We start from the raw sequence: 25,021 nt of genomic DNA, 5'->3' as shown, positions 1-25,021 counted from the left end.
GTCTCACTTTGTCGCCCTGGGCAGAGTGCCATGGCATCACAGCTCACAGCAACCTCATACTCTTGGGCTTAAGAGATACTCTTGCCTCAGCCTCCCAAGTAGCTGGACTACAGGCGCCCGCCACAATGCCGGGCTTTTTTAGAGATGGGGTCTCGCTCTTGCTCAGGCTGGTCTCAAACCTGTGAGCTCAGGCGATCCACCACCTTGGCCTCTTAGGGAGCTAGGATTACAAGCGTGAGCCACCGCGCCTGGCCTACACCTGCAATTATTTTACCGAAAAAAAGGAGTCATGATGTCTGCAACATTTTGCTTAAGAATAATGATCATAAGTGCATTAATATTCTCTACGCCTTTAAGGGAGAAACAATGAAGGAATGAGAAGGCTGGGTGGGAGTAAGTTCCCAGAAATCCCCAGAACGTCAGCAAGGCTGGAACGGGAGGTGAGGGCTTTAGTTGTGCCAAAGGGAAAACGATCTTGCCAAGAAAAGAGTATACCAAGCCCTGTTCATCGAAGCCTGGAACCCAAAGATGTCTCTTTATGCTCTACACAACGGAGAGGAAGCGAATTGAAGGCAGAAACGGGTCCCAAGGGTCCAGGCACCCTCTTCTAACACTCTCACAACTTCCTCCTGGGTGCCCAGTCAGACAGGTAAACCTAAGGAAACTCCGACCTACTCTCCAAGCCGACGGTCCCCGGGGCTCCCAACCTCCCCGTCGTCATAGTGACCCGGAGCCACGCAGCCCCGCCCCTTCCCGCGGCGTGGCCCCGCCCCCTCCGAACCCGGAAGCGGGAGGCTAGCTCCAGCTGAGCGGACGGTTCCGGAGGAGGGAGCGCGGTGTCCCCGGCTCGCTCCGCCGCGCGCCCCGCCCCTCAGAGGCCGGCCTCCGGCGCGCCACCCTCTGCCGGCGGTGCCGGCGGGTCCCGAGCGCTCCGGCCGCCGCCCCACCCCGGCCCAGCCGCCTCCACTACGGCCCTCGTCTGTGCTGGAGGGAAGAGCTGCCTGGGGGAGGAGGGAAAGGGACGCGGGGGCGGCCACTGCAGGTGAGGGGTGGGCGAGGCCCTGGGAAGCGGGTGTGTGGGTGTGTGTGTTTGGGGGGGGGGTGTAGGTGGGTGTGTACTTAGCGTGCGAGGCTGCCTCGGTGTGACTTTATGAGTGTGGCTCTGAGTGGGCTGGCCCATGTGACCGTGCACGTGATAGCATACCCGTGAGTGTGTCTTGAGGCTGAGCTTGGGCTCGTGGGGGCGGTCGGTGTGCCTGTGACTCTGCCTTTGTGTGTCTGTCACCAGTCGGGCCGGTGAGAAGCTGTGTGGGTCTACGGGGAGGGGGAGCACAGCAGAAGGCTTAAGCAGAGCATCCTTTCACAAATGATAATGGGGTCATTCTGGGGCCACAAGAATGCAGCCCGGGAACATTTTTTTTTTCTTTTCAGTAAACTTTTAGGAGCAGAGGCTAGTTATTTCGCACTTTAGCCTGAAAGCGACAAATATCTTTGTTATTGCTGAGTATAGGCCAGATGTGGATGGGGAATGAGGAAAGTAGCAGGGTCAGAATCTCACTTTTCCTTTTCTCATTTGCCTGGAGGGTTATAAGTTAGACATTTATGCTGCATCTTTGTCTCCACCTACAATAGTCCGGCTCCCGTTGGTACTGAGACTCAGCAGATTCGGAAGAAACTTAATAGCTATGTTCAAATTCTAAAAGCTTTTTATACTAAGATTATGAGAAGAGTTATCACAGAAGAGATGTCAAAGTAGGTATCTTTTCCTCTCATGAGATTTAGAAATATTGGAATAGGTTACTGAAGAAAAGAGAGATAACTCTTCCCATAGGTCCTGTGGCATAGGAGATCTAAAAAAGGATAGCTATATGTAGTGCAAGGTGTAGTGAGGGATAGAGACGTGCATTAAAAAGCCACTTGAATTGCCTAGAGTCTCACAGGTTCTAATATTTTGTTATTGCTGGTATTAATAATAATGATGGATCAACTATATTTAGGTCAATTACAGATTGAGATAAAGAAACAGAAACTTCTGACTAGTTAAGCTGGTTGTGTGACTTAAAACATTTGTACAGGCCAGGCACAGTGGCTCACTCCTCTAATCCTAGCACTATGGAAGGCCAAGGTGGGTGGATTGCTTGACTACTGGAGTTCTAGACCAGCCTAAGCCATAGCAAGACCAGGTCTCTAAAAATAGCCAAGTGTTGTGGGGGGGGGTCTGTAGCCCGAGCTACTGAAGAGGCTGAGGCAAGAGAAGTACTTGAGCCCAAGCGTTTGAGGTTGCTGTGTGCTTTGATGCCCCGGCTCTCCACCAAGGTTGACAAAGTGTGACTCTTGTCTGAAAAAAAAAAAAAAAAAACAACTGTACAAATCGTTTTATTGACTTTAAACCGGCAGATTCTGTGCCTGAGAGATAGGCACACTCTCACAACTGGCAGTTTTTATTGTCCAGAAGCACAGGAGCCATAGAGGACCACAGTCCCCTCTAAGAGGTTTCCTCAGGCAAGATTAAGACTAATCTCTGTGGCCCTTTTCCCACCCGCATGAACAGGTTCTTTTGTTTTTGTGTACTAAATCTTGAGAGATCAAATCAGCATTGAGCTCATGGTTCACATTCTTTCTTACTTAGTACTGACCAGTTTGGTCACAATCTCAGTTAACCTTCTTTGCCATGTTCCTCTTGTAACTTGGAAAAGTATACCTCTTTAGTGAGTGAAAGAAAGCTAGAACAAACTTTCCTTTCATAACTTTCACAGCTGCTTTCCCTTTGCAGCAGTGAGCTTTTCTTCACTTAAACGTCAGTTGGTCAAATGCAACATTTGGTATCCATTTTATCTTTCATGTACTGCCAAACTAGCACAAGTGTTAAAATCACTTGTCTCTACAAAAATTTAGACACAGCTGGGTGGAACCTTTCCATCAAGCAAGATTAGTTATAGCATAATACTGAGGTGGTCGTGAACTAATACTGAGGACTGTTTGGTAAGGAGCACCTTTCTATTATTGCCATGGGAAATAAGTGGATGACTGATTGAATTTCTGTGCCTGTGTATTTGTATGGTAGTTTGGTTTGTGCATTACAGCTGATTCCAAAACTGTGAATAATTTATTTTATCTCAAGTCTGGTGACTCTATCTTAATTGGCTAAGGTAATTTAATTTCATAAATCTGTTAAGTAGACTTTATTTGTTAAACATGTTTTTGATAATCTTCCTGTAGCATAATTGTTTCTAGTAATGCAGTACTAGGAAGTGCCTCCACTAGTGAAGGCACTTTCATCATTTTAGATGAAATGGGAGTATTTCAAGTCTATTCAGGTAGAAAATATTTCAGAATTGGGCGGTGCCTGTGGCTCAAAGTGATAGGGCACTGGCCCCACATGCCAGAGGTGGCGGGTCCAAACCCAGCCCCAGCCAGAAAACTGCAAAAAAAAGAAAATATTCCAGAATTAACTATATGTTCCAGTGGCTTTCAATTAAAAGCAATAAACAGCTTAGAGAAGGGCTAAAGTTAAGATAGCTTAGATTTTTTAACATGTTAATATTTAAGATAAAATGGATATGCAAAATATAATTTTCTTTCTGGCTGTATAAATACATCTGTGTATACTGATTTTCAGCATAAAACTAGCTGATGATTTTCTTGGTACTTTAAATTTTAATTATCTTTCATAAAAGTATCATTTTTTTTAAAATATCATCTTAATTTTGAGAGAAGAGACCATTATTACAATGTCAGGGTTGTGAATGAAGTTTGATATTGCAATGACTAAGTTTACTGTTTCCTTGAGGTTCAGTTTAGTGACTAAGTAACAAGTGAGTCTGCTGAGGGCTCTGTGGAAGCAGATCTCAGGGGCCAACAAGGAAGAGTTTAGTATCCCCTGCTCCTTGTTAGTCTAAAGAACATCCTCTAAAATGACACTTCAAAGTCAGCCCAAGAGTTAGGTCCTAGAGTCTCAAACTTAGCTGTACTAGGAATCTAGGCTTGCTCTTGAGATAGATGGCATGGTTCAAAGCAAGTGTTTGAATCCTTCCAAACTGATGGATGGAAGTTCCCTGCTTCAGTAAGAATCTGCAACAGGGAACTATAATTGCAGTTTCCTGTTTTGACAGAGCACAAATCCTTAAGCAAAGAGCCTTAAATTAAAGATGGCTGGCCAGTCCAAAGCTCACAGCTGCTAGAGTTAGAAGGGACTCTAGAATGGTCTAGTTCATTCTCCTTAGGATGTAGTCGTTCATTTAGGTCAACAGATAATGCCTGCTGTGTGCCAACCACTGCTCTAGACTTTGGAGATGTGGTTGTGAAGCAGTCAGAGATGAGAAAACAAACCCCCAAAGGGTCATGTCTTATCTAAGGTCACAGAGCTATAAAAACTGGAAGTCACTAAGCTTATAACAAAAAGCCACACATTTTTTTCTATAGGCCAGTATTTTGTTTCATTTCTATGGTGCCTTCAAGTTTGTATCATAGATCTTTCAGAGGGCATTGTGTAACTTTTATTCACATCAATATAAATGGCAAATTTGCCTTTATTTTCTATTAAGAATTTCTGAAGTTATGTTCCTTTAGAGTTAGATTTATGATGTATTATGAATTTATCAGGAAACAGCCTTTCTTTAAACTTCTTTCTTCTCTAGCATGGATTGTTCCCTTATAATTCTATTCCCTATAATCAGAAAGGAACATCTTTATTAAAATGGATTCTTGGCTGGGCATGGTGGTTCATACCTGTAATCCTAGCACTTTGAAGACTGAGAAGGGAGAATAACTTGAGGCCAGGAGTTTAAGACTAGTATGGGCAACATAGCAAGACCCTATCTCTACAAATAAATAATTTAGCCAGGTGTTGTGGCATGAGCCTGTAGTCCTACCTACTGGAGAAGCTGAGGCAAGAGGATTGTTCAAGTTCAGGAATTGAAGGCTATAGCACACTATGGTTGCACCACTGCGTTCTAGCCTAGGTGACAGAGCAAGACCCTGTTTCTTTCTTTTCTTTCTGAGAGAGAGTCTCACTCTTATGCCCTGGGTAGAGTGCCATGGCATCATAGCTCACAGCAACCTCAAACTCCTAAGCTTATGCAATCCTCTTGCCTTAGCCTCCTGAATAACTGGGATTTACAGGTGCCTGCCACAAGGCCCAGCTAATTTTTCTATTTTTAGTAGAGATGGGGTCTCCCTCTTGCTCAGGCTGGTCTCAAACTCCTGAGCTCAAGCAATACACCTGCGTTGGCCTCCCAGAGTGCTAGGATTACAGGCATGAGCCACCATGCCTGGCCAAGACCCAGTTTCTTTAAAATAAATAAATAAAATTTTAAAGTTTAAAATGTATGACATTCTAGGAATGTAAAATAGGTTTCTTAAGATACTTACAAAAGATGGGTGCTGGTACTGCAGTGGGGATCATTTAACTATGACAGGCAGTATGGTGTCAGAGATGACTGTCCTGCATCTTGTCCTAGCTCTGCAATAGACATGTGATCTTGGGTAGGGCATTTAAGCTTTCTAGACCAAATTCTTCTGGAGAAACTAAGGGGTTAGCATAACTATCTCTAAGGGCCCTTCTGACTCTATGATTGTAGCATTTCACCAAATTGTTTTCTGTAGTTTTTTTTTGTTTTGTTTTGTTTTTGAGACAGAGCCTCAAGCTGTTGCCCTGGGCAGAATGACGTGGCGTCACAGCTCACAGCAGCTTCCCAACTCCTGGGTTTAAGCGATTCTCTTGCCTCAACCTCCCAAGTAGCTGGGACTACAGGCACCCGCCACAACGCCCGGCTATTTTTTGGTTGTAGTTGTCATTGTTGTTTGATAGACCAGGCTGGATTCGAACCCACTAGCTCTGGTGTATGTGGCTGGTACCTTAGCCGCTTGAGCTACAGGTGCCAAGCCTTGTTTTCTGTAGTTTAAGTATATACTGAGAAGGTAAAATAGCCCATTCCTTCGTTTTTACTTTTAAGTATTCTTGGTATAGGTAGACCAGACTCTACATTTAGTTCTGATGTAAACATGATTTCTTGACATGAAACATCACATGCTTTTATTTCAGGGTTAACCTCCATTTCAGCTAATCATGGGAGAGATTAAAGTCTCTCCTGATTATAACTGGTTTAGAAGTACAGTTCCCCTTAAAAAGGTATGTATGGCTTTACTACACCTCTTATTTGCAAAATCTTGTATTGTTTTTATGTGTGATTTAGATACTAAGCCTTAGTAGTGTTTGAGAGTAAAATTATTGCCAAGTATCATGATTCAGGGTTGCAAATCATAAAATTCACCCCATCTCTGTCACATACAGTCAACTTTTGAGATTCATGGAAGAGAAAAGGCAGGTATAACCATGCTCCTCTTGTGTGATTCCTTTTACACACTCAAGCAAGCAGCAGTATGTGTGTTCTCTGAGTAGTTTAGTTGGAAAGCTTCCAGCAACAGCATGGACGGGAAGTACAGTCATGTTTTATTTCTGTTTCTCAAATTTAAGATTTACAATGGGCCACATTATGGAGACTCTGTTCACAATGACATATCTGTTACAGTCATCTTCTGGAAGCTTTATTTACTTGGAATGTTTGAAAACCATGAAAACTTACATTGAATTTGAGTATTGGCTCTGTGTCCCAAATTAATCCCAATGTTTGGGGTTCACACTAGACAAAGGCTATTCAAACCAGAGAGTAAAATCTTTACTGATTGCCCTGCAGAAGTACTACAGTACTGGGGCCTTGAATCTTCTGTGTCTCCATTTTGTGAGAGTATCATGCAATTTTGAACTAATCACAAAATTATTATTCATATAGAAATTTAAGATACAATTCTCTAGGCATAGACGGGATACCTGTTGCATACCTGGCACTGTTGTACAACATGTTTTAAACACATTTAAGTATTTATGGCTTACAGTCAGAACATTTTTCTGTGTTACTTTTCAGAACGTTCTTTTTGTATTTTCTTCCAATTTGGATCATTGAAATAATTTTTACTAGAAAATATTAGAGATTTGAGGATCTTATCTCATTACTGTAAGATTGGGATTTGTTGTGTATACTGTCAAAGGTCATTAAGAGGTTTTTTTTTTGTTTGTTTGTTTTTACCGCAATCACGGCAAAAGAAACATGAAAAGCAAAAACTTGAGTGACAAAATACACAGGGCATAAACATGAGTGCGAGATATGTCGTCACTATCTGTGACCTGGGTAAATCCAAAGAAAATTGTTAGGCCCCTTTAGATTTTGCCTCACCCCATGTGTGTCTGTTCCTGCTGACACCAATGACCACAGTTAGTTTAGTGCACTGCCATCCACAGAGTGGACACTATGGAGTCCACAGCCCTGCCAGCAAGGAGTTCTCAAAAGAAAGAACCTGGAGGCTATGAGTTTTTTAATATAAAATTAGAATGTATATTGATTTGCATGGGCAAGCATTCAAACAGTTAATGGACATTTCTTTTTTTTTTTTTTTTTTTTTTTTTTTTTTTTTTTTTATTGTTGGGGATTCATTGAGGGTACAATAAGCCAGTTACACTGATTGCAATTGTTAGGTAAAGTCCCTCTTGCAATCGTGTCTTGCCCCCATAAAATGTGACACACACTAAGGCCACACCCTCCTCCCTCCATCCCTCTTTCTGCTTCCCCCCCCATAACCTTAATTGTCATTAATTGTCCTCATATCAAGATTGAGTACATAGGATTCATGCTTCTCCATTATGGACATTTCTAAAAACCACCAAAAGTCAACCAAGGAAAACAAATTAAACTATCATGCAGTGAATAGTAATAATAGCTTACATTTGCTGGATACTTAACATGTGCCAAGCTGTATGCTAAGCCTTGACTTGCCTCAGCTCATTTATGCTCATCTTTTTCCCATGTTGGGTCAAGAACTACGAAATCAGGAAGGTTTCTGATGACTTCCTCCTCCCTGCCCACGTTTCCCCCGAAAGCTGGTTTCTCCCTGTGTCCACTTCCCACCTCCTACTGACTGGTTTGAAGCATTCTCCCAGAACAGAAACACACTCACTTGCCTCATGACTCCTCTGTAGCAGAGGCTTGGCTTAGGTCAGGTTCTTGAAGCATCTCCTAAGCTGGTGCCATCTCCACCCTCACCCAAGCTTTTTTTTGTAGAGACAGTGTTTCCCTTTATCGCCCACGGTAGAGTGCTGTGGTGTCACACAGCTCACAGCAACCTCCAACTCCAGGGCTTAGGTGATTCTCCTGCCTCAGCCTCCTGAGCAGCTGGGACTACAGGCGCCCGCCACAACGCCCGGCTATTTTTTTGTTGCCGTTTGGCCGGGGCTGGGTTTGAACCCGCCACCCTCAGTATATGGGGCTGGCACCCTACCCACTGAGCCATAGGCACTGCCCCAAGCTTCTTCTAGACCCAAAGTCTTATGTCTCCCTGTTCATACTCCTGTTCATACTCTGACCCTGCTGATCCCAGCCAGCCCCCGGGCCAGACTGCCCTGCTTGTAGACACGTGTGCATGCACACACACAACACACACACACAATTGGAAGTGTGGGGAAGAAATGAGATGGTTTGTACAGAGGTCACTGTTTAATGACAAAATAGATTTCTTCCTATTGTTGTGGATGGAGAGGAAAATTAAAAACTGAGAGAAAAAGCAGCTCTTTGGAAGATTATAAAGCAGTTTTGTGGAATACGTTAGCACTGAAGAAAGCAAAGGAGACCAGAGCAGTTTGGGACTCACTGCTAATCTGGCGTGATATCCAGTTTACCTCATAACAAACAAGGCAATCAGATTAAATTTGTAGTGAAATTATAGTGTGAAATAACAACATAAAAAAACACATTCACGAGATTTTCCATTTTCTTCTTATGACTTCCCCTCCAGATTATCGTAGATGATGATGACAGTAAGATATGGTCGCTGTATGATGCGGGCCCCAGAAGCATCAGGTGTCCCCTCATATTTCTCCCCCCTGTCAGTGGAACTGCAGATGTATTTTTCCGGCAGATTTTGGCCTTGACTGGATGGGGCTACCGTGTTATAGCTGTAAGTATTATTGATTCAGTATTTAAAATCAGGTCCACGTTTTATTTTTTGTGCATCTGTTTCTGATCAACTATAGTAATGGACAGTATTCTTTAATTGAGGTGAGACACTGTCTTCCTGTTTTAAACTATAGGATGAAGCCTTTTGAAGGAAGCTGGCGTTTGTGCACAACCATGTGGAGACTCCGTAGAGTCTGTGTTGGCATCCTCTCTACCTGGCTTTTATGCACATTCTCTCCTGACACTCTTCTCACAACTCAGTGGAAGGAACCTTTGTCTTCGTTTATAGATAAGGAAACTGAGGTTCTAGTGCAGGGCACTTTAGTGATTGCCCTGGTCACACAACCAGTAAGCAGTGGAGGGAGGAACCAACTCAGTCTTCTAACTCCATTTCCACTTATTTGTTTGTTTGTTTATTCATTTGAGGCAGAGTCTCACTATGTTGCCCTCGGTAGAGTGCATGGCGTCACAGCTCACAGCAACCTCCAACTCTCGGGCTTAAGTATTTTCTTGCCTTAGCCTCCCAGGTAACTGGGACTACAGGCACCCGCCACAACACCCAGCTGATTTTTATTATTGTAGTTGTCATGGTTGTTTGGCAGACCCTGGTATATGTGGCTGGCGCCCTAGCTGCTGAGCTACAGGTGCCGAGCCTCCATTTCCACTTAACTGTTTCACACACGCTTCCAGGGGAAGCCAGGCATTGATATTAGACAACAGACAGACCTGCTAACATGCAGGTGACTGAGAAGCCTGCTTTTAACACACTGCTGACTGGTCAGGAGTTACCTGGTAACATGGTAGTTTCTGTATAAAATTGCAGGTCAACAATGTTAGAGGGGCTAAGTGATTATATATTATAAGCAGCTGAGAGCTGAGGAGGGCAAAAAGAATAAAATAGGCTGAATTTGGGACAACTGGGAATTGAGACTGGGAGAAATGATCAGGGAACAGCTGTTACATTGTTAACCAGCAATTTTACGCAGAAACTGTTACCAGGTAACTCATAACAGGTCAGCAATGTGTTAAAGTAAATCTTTGACATTTGAGGCAGGGTTCATTAATTAACTCACGTTTTTAGCATTTGGTTAAGGATATTTTTCTTTCTAATTATTTCATAGCCAAGTTTGGACTAAATCTGGTTTCTCACTGATCGTTCTTGAATCTTCTGTGAAAGAATCTTCTCTGGTAAAGGCACATGCCTTGCTTGTGTAACACAGATGGTTGGGAGCTTGATCTTATAGTGAGGAGTCTCTAGCTTTGGAACTCGCAGTTGTTTCTGGAACCTAGGATATTAGCATGTAAATAGTACACCCTGTGGGTACTGCTGTTATTACACATTTTATTTACTGTTTAAAGAAATGAAAAAGTGGGTCTCTTCTCTCGGAAGTTAACTGAAAATTCTACTGGGGTTACCACCCTCTGGGGCCACACAAAACAAATCAATTCCTCTTCCTTCTGACAGCCCTTCTCTTAATTGAGAACAGAGTTATCCTCAGCACCCCTGCTGCCTTCCTCCCTGGTCTTCTCTGGCTCAGTTTTTCCAGTTTCTGTAATCATTCCTCAGACGGGCAGGTTTGAATCTCTGCTACACAGTCTTCCCTTGTTCTGGGTTTTCAGTGCTCCCTCTAGCATTCGAGTAACTGGGTGTAACTGCTCTCATCCTAGTCCTCTGCAGCCTAAGTCATGACAATACCATTTTTGGTGGCTGCGGTTTATCACCAGAGAGGAGGTTAACTGAGCAGCCCTCAGGTGTCTGTCCTATTTGGGACAGCTGTCAAATACGGGGTATGCATTTGTCGCTCTAGACTGGCAGATCAGGATAGCCTGGGTTTCTAGCTGGATATTTCTTCTTTGCCCTCAGTGTTCTGGATGTGGGCTTCTCTGCTTCATTAGCTAGATAAAGAGTCAAGAAAAGGCCAACAGTGTCTGCACAATTACTTTGTCCTCAAGATTTGATCAGAATGCTCAACACCATGGGGTTTTGGAACTTATTAGATATCTGACAGTTAAATGCGTGATTTTTTTTTTTTCTTTTGAGACAGCCTCAAGCTGTCCCCCTAGGTAGAGTACTGTGGCATCACCACTCACAGCAACCTCCAACTCCTGGGCTCAAGCGAGTCTCCTGCCTCCACCTCCCAAGTAGCTGGGACTACAGGCACTGGCCACAACGCCTGGCTATTTTTGGTTGTAGCTGTCATTGCTGTTTGGCGGGCCCGGGCTAGATTTGAACCCGCCAGCTCAGTTGTATGTGGCTGGTGCCTTATAGCCGTTGAGCCACAGGCACCGAGCCTGCATGATCTTTTTAATTTAAATTTTTATTGTGATAATTGTAGACTTACATGCAATTGTAAGAAATCATATAGAGAAATATTCCTTTTACTCCTATACCCCAGTTTCTCCCAATAATAACCTTTTGCAAAACTGTAGTACCATATCACACTAATCTTATTCAGATTCCCCAGTTCTGTTTGTAATCAATTGTGTGTATTAAGTTGTATGCAATTTTATCACCTGTGTAGGGCCTGGATATTTTTAAATTAAAGACTTTATAAGGGTGGTGCCTGTGGCTCAAGGAGTAGGGTGCCGGTCCCATATGCTGGAGGTGGCGGGTTCAAACCTAGCCCTGGCCAAAAACCAAAAAAAAAAAAAAAAGACTTTATAAAAATACCATTTCCTTTCTTTTAGGCTATCATCTGGCTCAAATTCTCAAATTTTCTACTAAGGAGAATGTTCTACATTTTTTCTCAGAATGGTGGAGGTCTTACCCACAAATAGAATTTTAATAATAAAGTGTTGTATATGTATATAAAATCTAAAATTATCCCATAATTCACATGGCAGTATCCTAATGATTTGTCATTGACAAAATGAATCTAAGTGCTTAAATAATAAGCCTACCAGGTGAGTTTTGCAAACTAAGCCTAAGTGTATAAGAAAACCTGAATTGCTTGAGTCCCAGGAGTTAGAGGTTGCAGTGAGCTGTGGTGATGCCACTGCACTCCAGCCTGGATGACAGAGCAAGATGCTGTCTAAATGAAAAAAGAAAGGAAAGGGAGGAAGGAAGGAAGGGAGAAAAAAGAGGAAGAGAGGGAGGGACAGAGGGAAGGTCAGACTTTTTCAGCTGTTTTGAAAGGAAATTGATGTGAATTGAAGTTTTTATTACCATCGTATCACTACAGTGTGGTTTTGGTCTGTTCAGAAGGTTAAGTAGAAAGTAAGAGCTTATTTCCACATATTTTGAAGGAATAGAGCTTGGGCAAATGAGAAATGCTGCTATGTGAATCCTAAATTTTCAAATATATGAGTTGCATTTTTACCTTTATGATTTTTAAAATAAATTTAAACTTACTACTATTATTTCAGTTGCAGTATCCAGTTTACTGGGACCATCTTGAATTCTGTGATGGATTCAGAAAACTTTTAGATCATTTACAATTGGATAAAGTGAGTATCCTGAAACTAATTACAATCATGTGATTTTAATGTCAATTTATATTATAAAGCCTGATATTCTCAGGTTTTTATGTATTTTTATTTATTTATCTTCTTTATTAGAGACAGGATCTTGCTCTGTCACCTAGGCTGGAGTCTAGGGGCCTAATCATAACTGACTGCACTGCATCCTCCACACCTGGGCGCGACAATCCTCCTGCCTCAGCCTCCTTAGTAGCTGGGGGTATAGGTGTGTACCCACATGCCTGGCTAATTTTTCTTTCTTTTTTTTTTTTTTAAGACAGAGTCTTACTATGTCACCCTCAGTAGAGTGCTGTGGCATCACAGCTCACAGCAACCTCAAACTCTTTTGGGCTTAAGAGATTCTCTTGCCTCAGCCTCCCAACTAGCTGGGATCACAGGCCCCTGCCACAACACTCAGCCATTTTTTTGTTGGAGTTGTCATTGATGTTTAGCTGGCCCGGGCCAGATTTTGAACCCACCACCCTTGGTACATGTGGTCGGCACCATAACCCTGTGCTACAAGCGCCGCCTAATTTTTCATATTTTGTATAGCGACAGGATCTTTTTTTTTTTTTTTTTTTTTTTTGCAGTTTTTGGCCGGGGCCAGGTTTAAACCCACCACCTCTGGTATATGGGGCTGGAGCCCTATTCCTTGAGCCACAGGCGCTGCCCGAGAGACAGGATCTTGCTGTGTTGCTCAGGCTGGTCTCAAATTCCTGTCTTCAAGCTATCCTCCTGCATTGGCCTCCTGAAGTGATAGTATTATAGGTATGAGTCAACGCACACAGAAATTTTTTATTTTTTTATTAACAGCTTTATTGTGGTATAATTCACAAGGCCTACATGTAATTTACCCTTTTAAACTATACAATTCCGTGCTTTTTAGAATATTCACAGGTAGATGCAAGCATGACCACAGTCAATTTTAGGACATTTTATTTATTTTTATTTTATTTTTTGTGACAGAGTCTTGCTCTGTTGCCCAGGCTCGAGTGCCATGGCTGATGGGATGGCACTTGAGCAGCAACCTCAAACTCTTGGGCTCAAGTGATCCTGCCTCAGCCTCTCAATTAGCTGGGACTACAGACACCACAACACCCAGCTAATTTTTCTATTTTTAGTAGAGACGGGATCTTGCTCTTGCTCAGGCTGGTATTAAACTCCTGACATCAAGGGATCCTCCTGCCTTGGCCTCTCAGAGTGCTAGGATTACAGGCATGAGCCACTACGCCCAGCCAAGACATTTCTTCAACCTCAAAACCCCATTTTCATTCACTTATTCCCCATCTTCTCTCCATCTCCCCCTGCAACTCAATCTACTTTTTGTGGGTTTGCCTACTCTGAGTATTTCACATAGATGGCATCTTGTGATATGTATTCTTCTGTGACTGCCTTTTTTCACTTAGCACTGTGTTAAGGTTCATTCATGTTGAGGCATGAGTTGGTACTTCTCTTTATGGCTAAATAATATTTGTAGGCATATACCATATTCTGTTTATCCATTCATGAGTTGATGCATATTTGGGTTATTTCTACTTTTTGGCTATCATGAATAACACTGCTGTGAATGTTTGTATATAAGTTTTTGTGTTGAAATATATTTTCAGTTCTCTTAGGTATATACATAGGAGTGGAATTACTGAATCATAGTTTTCTTTTCTTTCTTTCTTTCCTTTTTTTTTTTTGAGACAGAGTCTCAAGCCATTGCCTTGGGTAGAGTGCCATAACATCTTTGCTCACAGCAACCTCCAACTCCTGGGCTCAAGCAATTCTCTTGCCTCAAATTTTTTTTTTTTTTTTTAATTTTAGTAGAGACGGGATCTCACTTTTGTTCAGGCTGTTCTCAAACTCATGAGCTCAAGCAATCCACCTGCTTTGGATTCCCAGAGTGCTAGAATTACAGGGGTGAACCACCACACCTGGCCCACAGTTTTCTTAAACATAAACTATAGAAATGATTTAATTTTGGGCGGCGCCTGTGGCTCAGTCGTAAGGCTCCGGCCCCATATACCGAGGGTGGCGGGTTCAAACCCAGCCCCGGCTGAACTGCAACCAAAAAATAGCCAGGTGTTGTGGCGGGCGCCTGTAGTCCCAGCTACTCGGGAGGCTGAGGCAAGAGAATCGCTTAAGCCCAGGAGTTGGAGGTTGCTGTGAGCTGTGTGACGCCACGGCACTCTACCGAGGGCCATGAAGTGAGACTCTGTCTCTACAAAAAAAAAAGAAATGATTTCATTTTATAATGCAATCTAATTTTTGATCAGACTATTATGAGGGTATACATATTTTGGTAGTATATGAGGTCTGACAAGTTTGTAAACTCATCCTAGAAAACTCATTGCTGAACATCACTATGGTCACCTTTGAAGCACTCCCCTTGGGAAGCTATGCACTGACGCCAGCCCCTGCTCCACTCTTCAAAACAATTTTGGAACTCTTTTCCTGGAATGACCTGTCTGGCACACAAAAACATACAACAATAATGAACAATACTCAGCAAGACACTGCCGCACATTGACACAAACACAGCTGTTAGACACTGACATACCTTTCATAACCTTTCAAAGACACTGATCTGCCCTTTCATAACCAAGGTGTTTGCACAGTCCTGCCAACATAAGGACACATGACAAGTTTTCAAACTTAATTGTCGGGCCTCATATGGTGACATCTCTAATGGTCATTCTGTAAAGAGTTCCAGAGTTGCTTTGAAGTGTAGATTAGGCGCTGGCATCAATGCACAGCTTCCTAAGGGGAGTACTTCAAAGGTGATCATAGTGATATTTAGCAATGAGGTATATAGCACTTTTTCTAGATTAGTTTGCAGACTTAATTGTCATACCTCATGGTTTGCATTTGTATATTTTAAGTCAAGGTTACAAGTGCACCCTTCACCCAGATATTGTGTGGTGTACCTGTTAGGTGTGAATTTACCCATCTCCTCCACTCCCTACCCACCTCAATCTGATTTTTTTTTTTTTTTACTTCTATGATTTGGAATTCAAACAGTTATATTGTTTTCTTGATACAGAGTATACATTGCATTTAAATACAGTACTTTCTAAGTGCTATAGATATTTCCATCTATTGCCTTGTGATGACATTATATGATTAGTGATCATTGAAGCAACATTTAGACACTAATGTTCGGGATAGATCAGTGTTTTAGGATCTGCCTTATGTTTGTTTATAATTAGGTTCATCTTTTTGGGGCTTCTTTGGGAGGCTTTTTGGCCCAGAAATTTGCAGAATACACTCACAAATCTCCTAGAGTTCATTCCCTCATCCTCTGCAATTCCTTCAGTGATACTTCTATCTTTAACCAAACTTGGACTGCAAACAGGTAAGAACATAAAACATTCATTTTGTTTTTGTTCACTGAAGTTTTGAAAATGTTGGCTTTGGGGGTTTTGGGTGCAGGAGAGAAGGCTTATATCTACTATCTTCGGCAACTTCCTTGGCTGTTAAAATTATAAACAATTATCCTTGCAAATGGAAAGGATTGAATAAACTAAGTTTTGGCTGTTTCCATTTCTCTAAATTACTACTTAATTTTGTTTAATGTGCATTCATACACTTTTTCATACACTTTGACTGTTTCTCTTCAGTGTGTCTGTGTAACTGATGTTGTGTTCTGCTTGTCCTACTTATTATTTTGTGTGAATGCCTCTGTGCAGTGACTGACAGTTTTATTGGGCATTTGCCTTTTTCTTATTCTTTGTTATGTTCTACAGTGTGTCTTCGTACAGTTCTTTCCCTTTCTGGCTTATTTCTTTGAGATATGTTCCCTAAGTGGAAGGACTAGAACATTTATTCCATCAACATCGTGACACCTGACATTACTTTGCTTTTCAGAAAGATGGAAGTGGTGAAAATGCTTTGGGAGCAACCAATGGGATACCTATTTATTCAGAGCCATCCTTTTATTGATTTTATCATTTTAATTAGTTTTATCAGATTAATTAGCTGGTTTACTATGCACTTTTTTCATTGCTAGCAAGGGTGGGCTCTACCCTAAAAGAAAAAACAGCCTGGTTACTAAACATCTGTATTAGCAGGTTAGTTTTTAAACCATGTTATAGATTGTTTTCATGATTTTCACATTATCTTAAGATTATACTGTTATTTTCTAGAACTTTTCCTGATGTTATCTCAATAGTTTTCTCAGCATTCATGTAATAATTTCTTGCATACATTAGCTCCATAACAAATACTTCCCATCCAGATGATGCACTAAAGCACATTTAGTACTTCCGGTGATTTTTAATAATTATTCTAATCTTGGCCAGAATGCCAAGATTTCCCCTGTTCAGTTTGTGCTGTTGCCTATCAACTATTTTTTATCAATATCTGAGTTAGCACTACATGCCACACACTGTGGACATAGGAGTATGGAAAGCCAACAGGTTTACCCCAACAGAGCATACTTAGACATCATTACCTTTAAAAGATGAGGAAGTGGTGGGGGTGGGAGAGAACTTTGACAGTCAACTGAAAGGTGGCTGAGTGGTCCTTCTGAGGGACGCTCCATTTCCAACAAGGCTGTTGCAACGACAGCATCAGAATGTGGCCTTCACCTTTCGTGACTAATTTTCAGCATAGGTTTGGAGACGCTAGTGTTTATCTTCCATGATGACTCTCAGCAGTTAAAGTCAATGGAATAAATATTAACTACAAATCACATATAAAAATCCCTAACTATCAAATTTGGGGAGAAGCAATCATTTTCATATTGGTATCTTGAAATCTTTTGAAATATCAGTCAGTTGGGCAGTGCCTGTGGCTCAGTGAGTAGGGCGCCGGCCCCATATGCCGAGGGTGGCGGGTTCAGGCCCAGCCCCGGCCAAACGGCAACAAAAAAATAGCCGGGCGTTGTGGCGGGCGCCTGTAGTCCCAGCTGCTCGGGAGGCTGAGGCAGGAGAATCACGTAAGCCCGAGAGTTAGAGGTTGCTGTGAGCCGTGTGATGCCACGGCACTCTACCCGAGGGCGGTACAGTGAGACTCTGTCTCTACCAAAAAAAAAAGAAATATCAGTCAGTTAAAAAGTGGTATCAACTAGAAGGAAAGAGTATTTCTCTTAATGTTTTCTAAAGGAAATAGTTTAATCATTGAAAATAAGGCCAATTAGAAAAAAATAAAATCTTAGAATCATCAGACTGCTTCAGTAAAGGTATTTTGCAGTATTACTTATAAGTATCCTAAATCCTCCAATAAGGGTTTAATTATAGTAAACCATAACTCTTTGAAATCTTGGAAAAGTATGTAAAAAAACTAGATGCCGGCTGGGCGCCCATAGCACAGTGGTTACGGTGCCAGCCATATACACTGAGGCTAGTGGGTTTGAACCTGACCCAGGACAGCCAAACCACAATGACAACTACAACAAAAAAATAGCCAGGTGTTGTGGCAGGCGCCTGTAGTCCCAGCTACTTGGGAGGCTAATGCAAGAGAATCACTTAAGCCCAAGAGTTTGAGGTTGCTGTGAACTGTGATGCCACGGCACTCTACCGAGAGCAACATAGTAAGAAAAAAAAAAAAAAACTAGATGCCACTTCTTTGAAGGAGGTGATGGACTTTTTATCTCTAGTTCCCAAGTACCTACCTAATGCAAAGTTTCAATGTTGAATGAACATTTGCTATTTATATGCAGTCTTGGAAGTTTAAATTATCAGATGTTTGTCTTTTGTTTTATAGCTTTTGGCTAATGCCAGCATTTATGCTCAAAAAAATAGTTCTTGGAAACTTCTCATCTGGCCCAGTGGATCCTGTAATGGCTGATGCCATTGATTTCATGGTGGACAGGGTAAGGATTGTGGCACTGGGGTGGGGACACATTGTAGTGGGAATTTTCACATCTACTTGGTACAGAAGATACATCTGTCTCGTCGAATATGTATTATAGGTATTGTTGGGCAGTCTTCCATACTAACTCTAATACATCTGAACAGATCTATTGCTGGTAAGGGCTTGCTATATTAGTGTTCCCCACCACCTATTCATCAAAATCACTTGGGAGAGTTTTCAAAAATATAATCTCCAAAGCCTCAACCAGACCATCCATCTAGAATCCTTCCCCAGGTATAGGATCTGGGAATCTGTACTTTTAATTTATCTTCCTCCCATGGGCGGCACCTGTGGCTCAGTGGTAGGGTACCGGCCCCATATCCCGAGGGTGGCGGGTTCAAACCCGGCCCTGGCCATACTGCAACAAAAAATAACCGGGCGTTGTGGTGGGCACCTATAGTCCCAGCTACTCGGGAAGCTGAGGCAAGAGAATCGCCTAAGCCCAGGAGTTGGAGTTTGCTGTGAGCTGTGTGATGCCATCGCACTCTACCAAGGGCTATAAAGTGAGACTCTGTCTCTACAAAAAAAAAAAAAAATGTATCCTCCTCCCCCACCCCCAGGTAAATCTGATGAACCAAGTCTGATGAACAAGGCTTGTATTAGTAACTGCTGGTGGGCTAGATGATTGCTGAAGTCTCTTTCAGCTCTAATATCCCTTAAAGGTTTATCTGTCACCCTTGAGCTACAGGAATTGACTTGCTGCCCACAAGCACCTGGTTGAAACAAGCAGTTTAGGTTGAGAGCTGCACAAGTCTGGGTTTAATTTGTGGAACCTTACCCGGGTTCCCAGAATAGAAAAATGCCACCCCTTCCTGAGAGGCATAGTTCACAGTCTTTCAAATAAATTGTGTTTCCTCATTGGTGACTTTCTGTCTCTACTGCACATGATACCATCTGTAAAGGCATAGATGTTTTCTGTGGATTTAATGTAAATGTGAAAAAAAATTATTCCCAAAATTACTTGCATTTCTTCCTGCAGTTGGAAAGTTTGGGTCAGAGTGAACTGGCTTCGAGACTTACCCTGAATTGTCAAAATTCTTATGTGGAACCTCATAAAATCCGGGACATCCCTGTAACCATTATGGATGTAAGCTTCCTTTTTAGTAAAATGTTTATGTCATCCTCTATATATTATAATTATTTTATAATTTTCAGTGTGCTTCTTCAAATGTTGCCTTCACTTTTGTTTTTACCCTCCAGCTTTCTCAATTCCAAAAGTCTGTTTATTGCTTATCTTGGACTTGTTTCCTGTTGAGAATAACACCATTGGAGTCAAAGTAAATTTAAACAGACATTGGAATTTTTACCCATTTTGGAATATTTTTGCTATTCCCATCAATAGATATTGCACCTTAACTATTACTTATCTAGGCAGCAAAAAGAAGCTCCCTCGTGAGGGCAGAGAATCAAGAATTTCACAAGGTCCACATACTGGACAAACTTGTTTTTTTCTGGGTTTTTTGTTGTTTTTGTTAATATCCTAATGGATGTAAAGTGGTATCTCACTGTGGTTTTATTTTAATCATATGACTATTTTGCCTCATAAATGGATTTGTTCCTAAATTCAAATAATATGGTATTTTTATGAATTGATTTTCTTCAGAGAATTATCCATCACAATCAAGTAAATAATTTATTATTCTCGTTTATTACGTAATTGCTACATTTTGACATTTGCCATGACAGAGCAAGCCTTTCAATGGTCTTCCCAGGGTATTTGTTCTGCCTGCCCTTTCAAAGCTGTGCTCACCACCTGAGTTCTTAGTGAAAACTGTCTACAGGTTTTAGTTGGCAATGCATTTAAGCATAAATTTGTAATACTGAAGTCCTGTTTGACTTCTGCAATTACAAGAGGTGCTCAACGTGACTTGTATTCATCTTTTATTAGTAGTATGTATTAAGTATTACAATTTTAATACAGTTTTTTCTTTTCTTAAAATGTATATACAGGCTAGGGCACCAGCCACATACATAGGAGCTGGCAGGTTTGAACCCAGCCCAGGCCAGCCAAACAACAATGACAACTACAACAAAAAAAATAGCCAGGTGTTGTGGCGGGTGCCTGTAGTCCCAGCTACTTGGGAGGCTGAGGCAAGAGAATCACTTAAGACCAAGAGTTTGAGGTTGCTGTGAGCTCTGACACCATGGCACTCTACTGAGGGTGACACAGTGAGACACTGTCTCAAAATAAATAAATAAATGTGTATACTTTTTTTGGGCATCTTTATATATTTGCTTCTTTTAAATTACTTTTTGAAAAAAAATTTTGCATGTGTTTTAAAAACGTGTTTGTGTGAGACTTGAAAGATGTCTAGAATCATCCTCTCTAAGCTGCCAACTGTGACTCCCACAAGAAAGGATATGGACTTTTTAGCTTATACTTTTTAAATTTGGAGAGAATACTTCACTGAGCATATACAACATAATTGTTTGTAACTGATAGTAAAGGAAAAAGTTATTTTGGGGTTTCATGATCTTTTTGAAATTAATTGGCATTTTCAATGGTTTGTTACTATTAATACTCTGCTCATTTAGTTGGCTATATTTGAGGGAAAAGGTTGACTCCTCCCCCCCAAAAAAAAAAATGCAAGAGACACTTGGCCGCAAAATCTATAGCTTATGTCTTAGGTTGGAGTTAGACGTCACCAAGGATCAGCACAAGGAGGTGGCTTAGGCTGCTGAGGCCTCAGCATTGTGTTTTCATAAGAAAGAAATGCTTGGGCTAACACTTTCCATAAGGTGATAAAAACATACTAAATATCAGGAAATTTCAGCTTTGTGGTATTTTAAAAGGTGTTTGACCAGAGTGCACTTTCAACTGAAGCTAAAGAAGAAATGTACAAGCTGTATCCCAATGCCCGAAGAGCTCACCTTAAAACCGGAGGCAATTTCCCATACCTGTGCAGAAGTGCGGAAGTGAATCTTTATGTTCAGGTAAGTCCCAGCTTGGAGCTCAGAGCACTTGGAACCTAAACATAAAGCTTTTAAAAATATTTTTAAAGTAGGGCAAGGAAATAAAGGAACTACAGAATTCATTGTAGGAATGAGGCATTGGCTTGACAAAAGTATACAACTGGACTACATATATAATTTTTTTACATGTACAGAGTGTCCATATTCGTAGGAGAATTCGAACAGATGTGTTGCAGATCCCAGGGTGACTCCCTGTCCATCATCCCTTTTCCAAGAAGAGCAGGCCTATTCCCACACACTGAGGTAGCTGCTGGTGTCATGTGATCTACCTCCTAAACAGTAATTTAGCCAAAGCTAAGACACCAGGCCTAAATGTGCTCAGTTTGAGTCTTATGAAGTGACTTCTCCATCTAATTTTAATGCATTAAAAAAAAAAAAAACAGGCTACCTGCAGTGGCTCATACCTGTAATCCTAGCAGTCTGGGAGGCCCAGGTGGGAGTATTGCTTGAGTTCAGGAATTCCGGACCAGTCTGAACAAGAGTGAGACCCTGTCTCCACTGAAAATAGAAAAATTAGCTAGGCATTGTGGCAGGCGCCTTTAGTCCCAGCTACTTAGGAGGCTGAGGCAGGAAGATTGCTTGAATCCAGGAGTTTGAGGTTGCTATGAGCTAGGCTGACACTACAGCATTATAGCCTGGGCAACTGAGTAAGACTCAAAAAAAAAGAAAAAGCCAACCCAAAACACTCCTTATCACCCCACCTTTTCATACTTTACCCAAGTGGGTAATAGGACAGCAGTGAGAAGTGACTGCCTTAGTGGTTTGTCAAGAAGTATCAAAAGCCTTAAAAAAACAGTCATATCCTTTGATCCGGTCACCCACTTGTAGAAATAAATCCTAAAGGGCGGCGCCTGTGGCTCAACGGGTAGGGCGCCGGTCCCATATGCCGGAGGTGGCGGGTTCAAGCCCAGCCCCGGCCAAAAATAAAAAAAAAAAAAAGAAAGAAATCCTAAAGACAGGATCCTAAACATAGAAACTTGATGCTTGGAGATACTCATCACAGCATTAGTCCTAGTAGCAGAAGATTAGAAGGACCTAACAGCAACAGAAAGGAAGGGTAAGCATCTGCTTGTCGGGCAGTGTGCTGCCAAAGATGTCATGAAGAGACTTTGTCGGAACTTGGAGAAGTTCAAAACATTTATCTACTTATGGTGGCGTTTTCCTTCCAAGCTTTTTATATAAGGCAATGCTCCTTTTATTTTGTGGTACAGCCATTTAAAATAATGATTCTGCATTTCAACAGATACATTTGCTGCAATTCCATGGAACCAAATACGCAGCTATTGACCCATCAATGGTCAGTGCCGAGGAGCTTGAGGTACAGAAAGGCACCCTCAGCGTCAGCCAGGAGGAGCAGTAGTGGTTTTCGCTGTCCATGATGAGTTGATCCCAGTGCGTTCTTATATAATCAGTGATGTCAGTGCCTGCCAGTGGCCTCTGCCTTCAGATTCGTCAGGCTCACCGGTTCTCACTGTGTTTTGGAAGCAGGACTTTGGTCCTCTTCATGACAGGCGACAGCCCCTGTAAGCCAATATGACTGTTCTCTCTTCCGTTTTTTTTTTTAGCTTTTGGATTTGAATAAGTACTTTTGAAGACTCCCATTTTAAGAACTGTGCAACTTTTGCTACCAAAAGTCTTCACTGCTGTGTTCTCAATTGAACATTAATTTCTGAGGTTTGGGATTTTGTGGTGGTTTTTTCCCCCTCTTTTCTTTCCTTTTCCTTTCTTCCTCCTTTCTTTGTATGTTATTTGCTGTAAATGCTGCATATCCAGATTGTATATACCGAGGACACTGGTTATTTTTATGCTTTCTTGGGCATAACTATTATCAGAGTGCCACAGCTAGCACCCCACTGTTTGCTCTCCCATAAATCAACTACTTTTAATTTCCAATTAAGCAGATTGTTTTAAGTGTTAGTGCTTGTCTAGTTTCTAGATATTACAGTTATTTGGAATAAAAATTCAATTTCAGTAAGTTGCTTTTGTGATTATTGTTGCTACCCAGTTGAGCTTCACATTCGACTTCCTAAGAAACAGGTCATGGTTTCTGCCAATTCTCTGTGACTTTGGGGAAGTTACTTGATTTCCCTAAAGTACAGTTTGTTCATCATAAAATAACAGTAACAATCATTTACTGAGATGCTACTTAGGTGCCAGGTACTTTTCATACCTTCTTACTTTCCTCCTGAGTGGAAATTTTTAAACACACATACGTAAAGAAAATATGTGCCTATCACCCAACATCAAAAATTATCAACTCACAGAATCTAGTTTCATCTTTTAGCCCACCCTCACTTCTTCTACATATACTTCTATCGCTGGATTATTTTAAAGCTATTTCTCGTGTCTTATCATTTCGTCTGTAAATTATTTCTATGTATACCATCAAGACATAAAATAGCCTTAATACCATTATCACACTTAAAAATTTACCACTAATCCCTTCATATTATCTCATATCCAGTCAATGTTCGCATTCACCATTATTTCACAAATGTTTTATACAGTTGACTTGTTCTAATTAGATTCCATACAAAGTCTGCATTTGATTGAAATATCCTAAATCACTTTTAAACTACAAGTTCCTCCTACCTCTATTTTTTCTTCCATGTGTATTCTGTGAAGAAATAGGTTCATTTTCCCTGTAGTTGCTCCAGTCTGTATTTGGCTTACTACAGCCTTCAGCTTACTTCCCTGTGGTTACATTAATAGACTTGATCAGGTCAAGTTCAATCTTTTTGGCAGGAATACTTCACCGGGGTGGGGGGGGGGGGAGGAGAGGCTGTGTGCTTCCCGTTGTGTCACCTCATAACATCTGGTCGTGTCTTGGGGTGTTAGGATTGCTGAGTGGTTTCTGACATTGTCAGCCTGATCCAATCAAGAGAAAGTTCCCCCATCTGGTTTCGCTGCCACTGCTCATCATTGCCTAAATGTTTCATTTCATTAGGAGTTGCAAGACCACAATGCTACTCTAATTTTTATCATTTCTTTTGTATTTTTTAGCTGGAACATACTAATTTAGAAAAACAAACTTTGTTTCCTTAACTACTTGGTGGTTTCTCTGAGGTACAAATGTAGACAGAAAAATAAGCGTAGGTGCTTCCTTCTCTTTATTTGCCAGGTTTCAAAAAGCTCCGATTTCATCGCCACCATAGCCCTGGTTATTTTGACTTTACAGGTCAGATCAAGAGACTCGCTCAAGGTCACACAGCAAGGGTGAGCTGGGATGCCAGCTTGAGTCTGATTGTCCTAAAGCCAGTGATCTTTCCACCTTTCCACAAAGGTCATGGTATCTTCTCTCACTTCTTGTGCCTGGACAACTGTAAGTTATGGAAGCACTTGGGTAGCTATAAAGGCAGGGCTCAAATGTTTTAATTGGTAGCATTGGAGGCTTCCTTGAGGCTGTGTGTATCTTGGCTTCCCAACCAAACAGGGAGCTCCCATGGGCATGGCCACCCTGGACATCTTCAGCAGCCTCTGCATCCCACCACAGGAATGAACTATAGGACTGCCCTCTGCTTGTCAGATTCTCCCTGGGGGACCCTCCAGCCTCTTAACAGGTATAACTACACCCTGACTCTACACCCTCATGACTGCAAGTTGCCATTTCCAGCCCTGGCCAATTTTGAGTACTGGCTTTGAATGCCTACTCGGGCCTTGCTACTAGGCCAGCCTTCTACCAGCTCTTCAGACTACTTGGCAAAAACCATGCCATGCCCTACTGCCCAAATCTGTCTCTCCTC

General features: G+C 41.7%; 1 protein-coding gene across 2 annotated transcripts; it reads left to right on the top strand.

Annotated features, from left to right (window-relative positions):
• Positions 1-781: 781 nt before the first annotated feature.
• On the top strand, positions 782-23,249 carry SPG21 (SPG21 abhydrolase domain containing, maspardin). 2 transcript variants are annotated; one of them, XM_053593228.1, is made up of 9 exons: positions 782-1,042; positions 6,044-6,130; positions 8,845-9,006; positions 12,372-12,452; positions 15,659-15,804; positions 18,156-18,264; positions 19,285-19,392; positions 21,099-21,239; positions 22,522-23,249. In XM_053593228.1, the coding sequence occupies exons 2-9, from the start codon at positions 6,068-6,070 to the stop codon at positions 22,636-22,638; spliced, it is 927 nt and encodes a 308-aa protein (XP_053449203.1). In that variant the 5' UTR covers positions 782-1,042; positions 6,044-6,067; the 3' UTR covers positions 22,639-23,249. The 2 variants fall into 2 exon arrangements, with proteins under 2 accessions (XP_053449203.1, XP_053449204.1); XM_053593229.1 differs by lacking the exon at positions 782-1,042 and adding an exon at positions 1,265-1,296.
• The last annotated feature ends 1,772 nt before the right edge of the window (positions 23,250-25,021 follow it).

Source organism: Nycticebus coucang, chromosome 6 (genome assembly GCF_027406575.1).
Source record: "Nycticebus coucang isolate mNycCou1 chromosome 6, mNycCou1.pri, whole genome shotgun sequence".
Lineage (NCBI taxonomy): Eukaryota > Metazoa > Chordata > Mammalia > Primates > Lorisidae > Nycticebus > Nycticebus coucang.
The sequence above is the reverse complement of the archived record's forward strand: the minus strand, read 5'-3'. Positions and strand labels throughout refer to the sequence as shown.

Coding starts and splice junctions, on each gene's coding strand:
- SPG21 (XM_053593228.1), top strand. CDS start 6,068: ATGGGAGAGATTAAAGTCTCTCCTGATTATAACTGGTTTAGAAGTACA. Junction 15,805..18,155: donor CAAACTTGGACTGCAAACAG/GTAAGAACATAA, acceptor TTTGTTTTATAG/CTTTTGGCTAATGCCAGCAT. Junction 21,240..22,521: donor AAGTGAATCTTTATGTTCAG/GTAAGTCCCAGC, acceptor GCATTTCAACAG/ATACATTTGCTGCAATTCCA.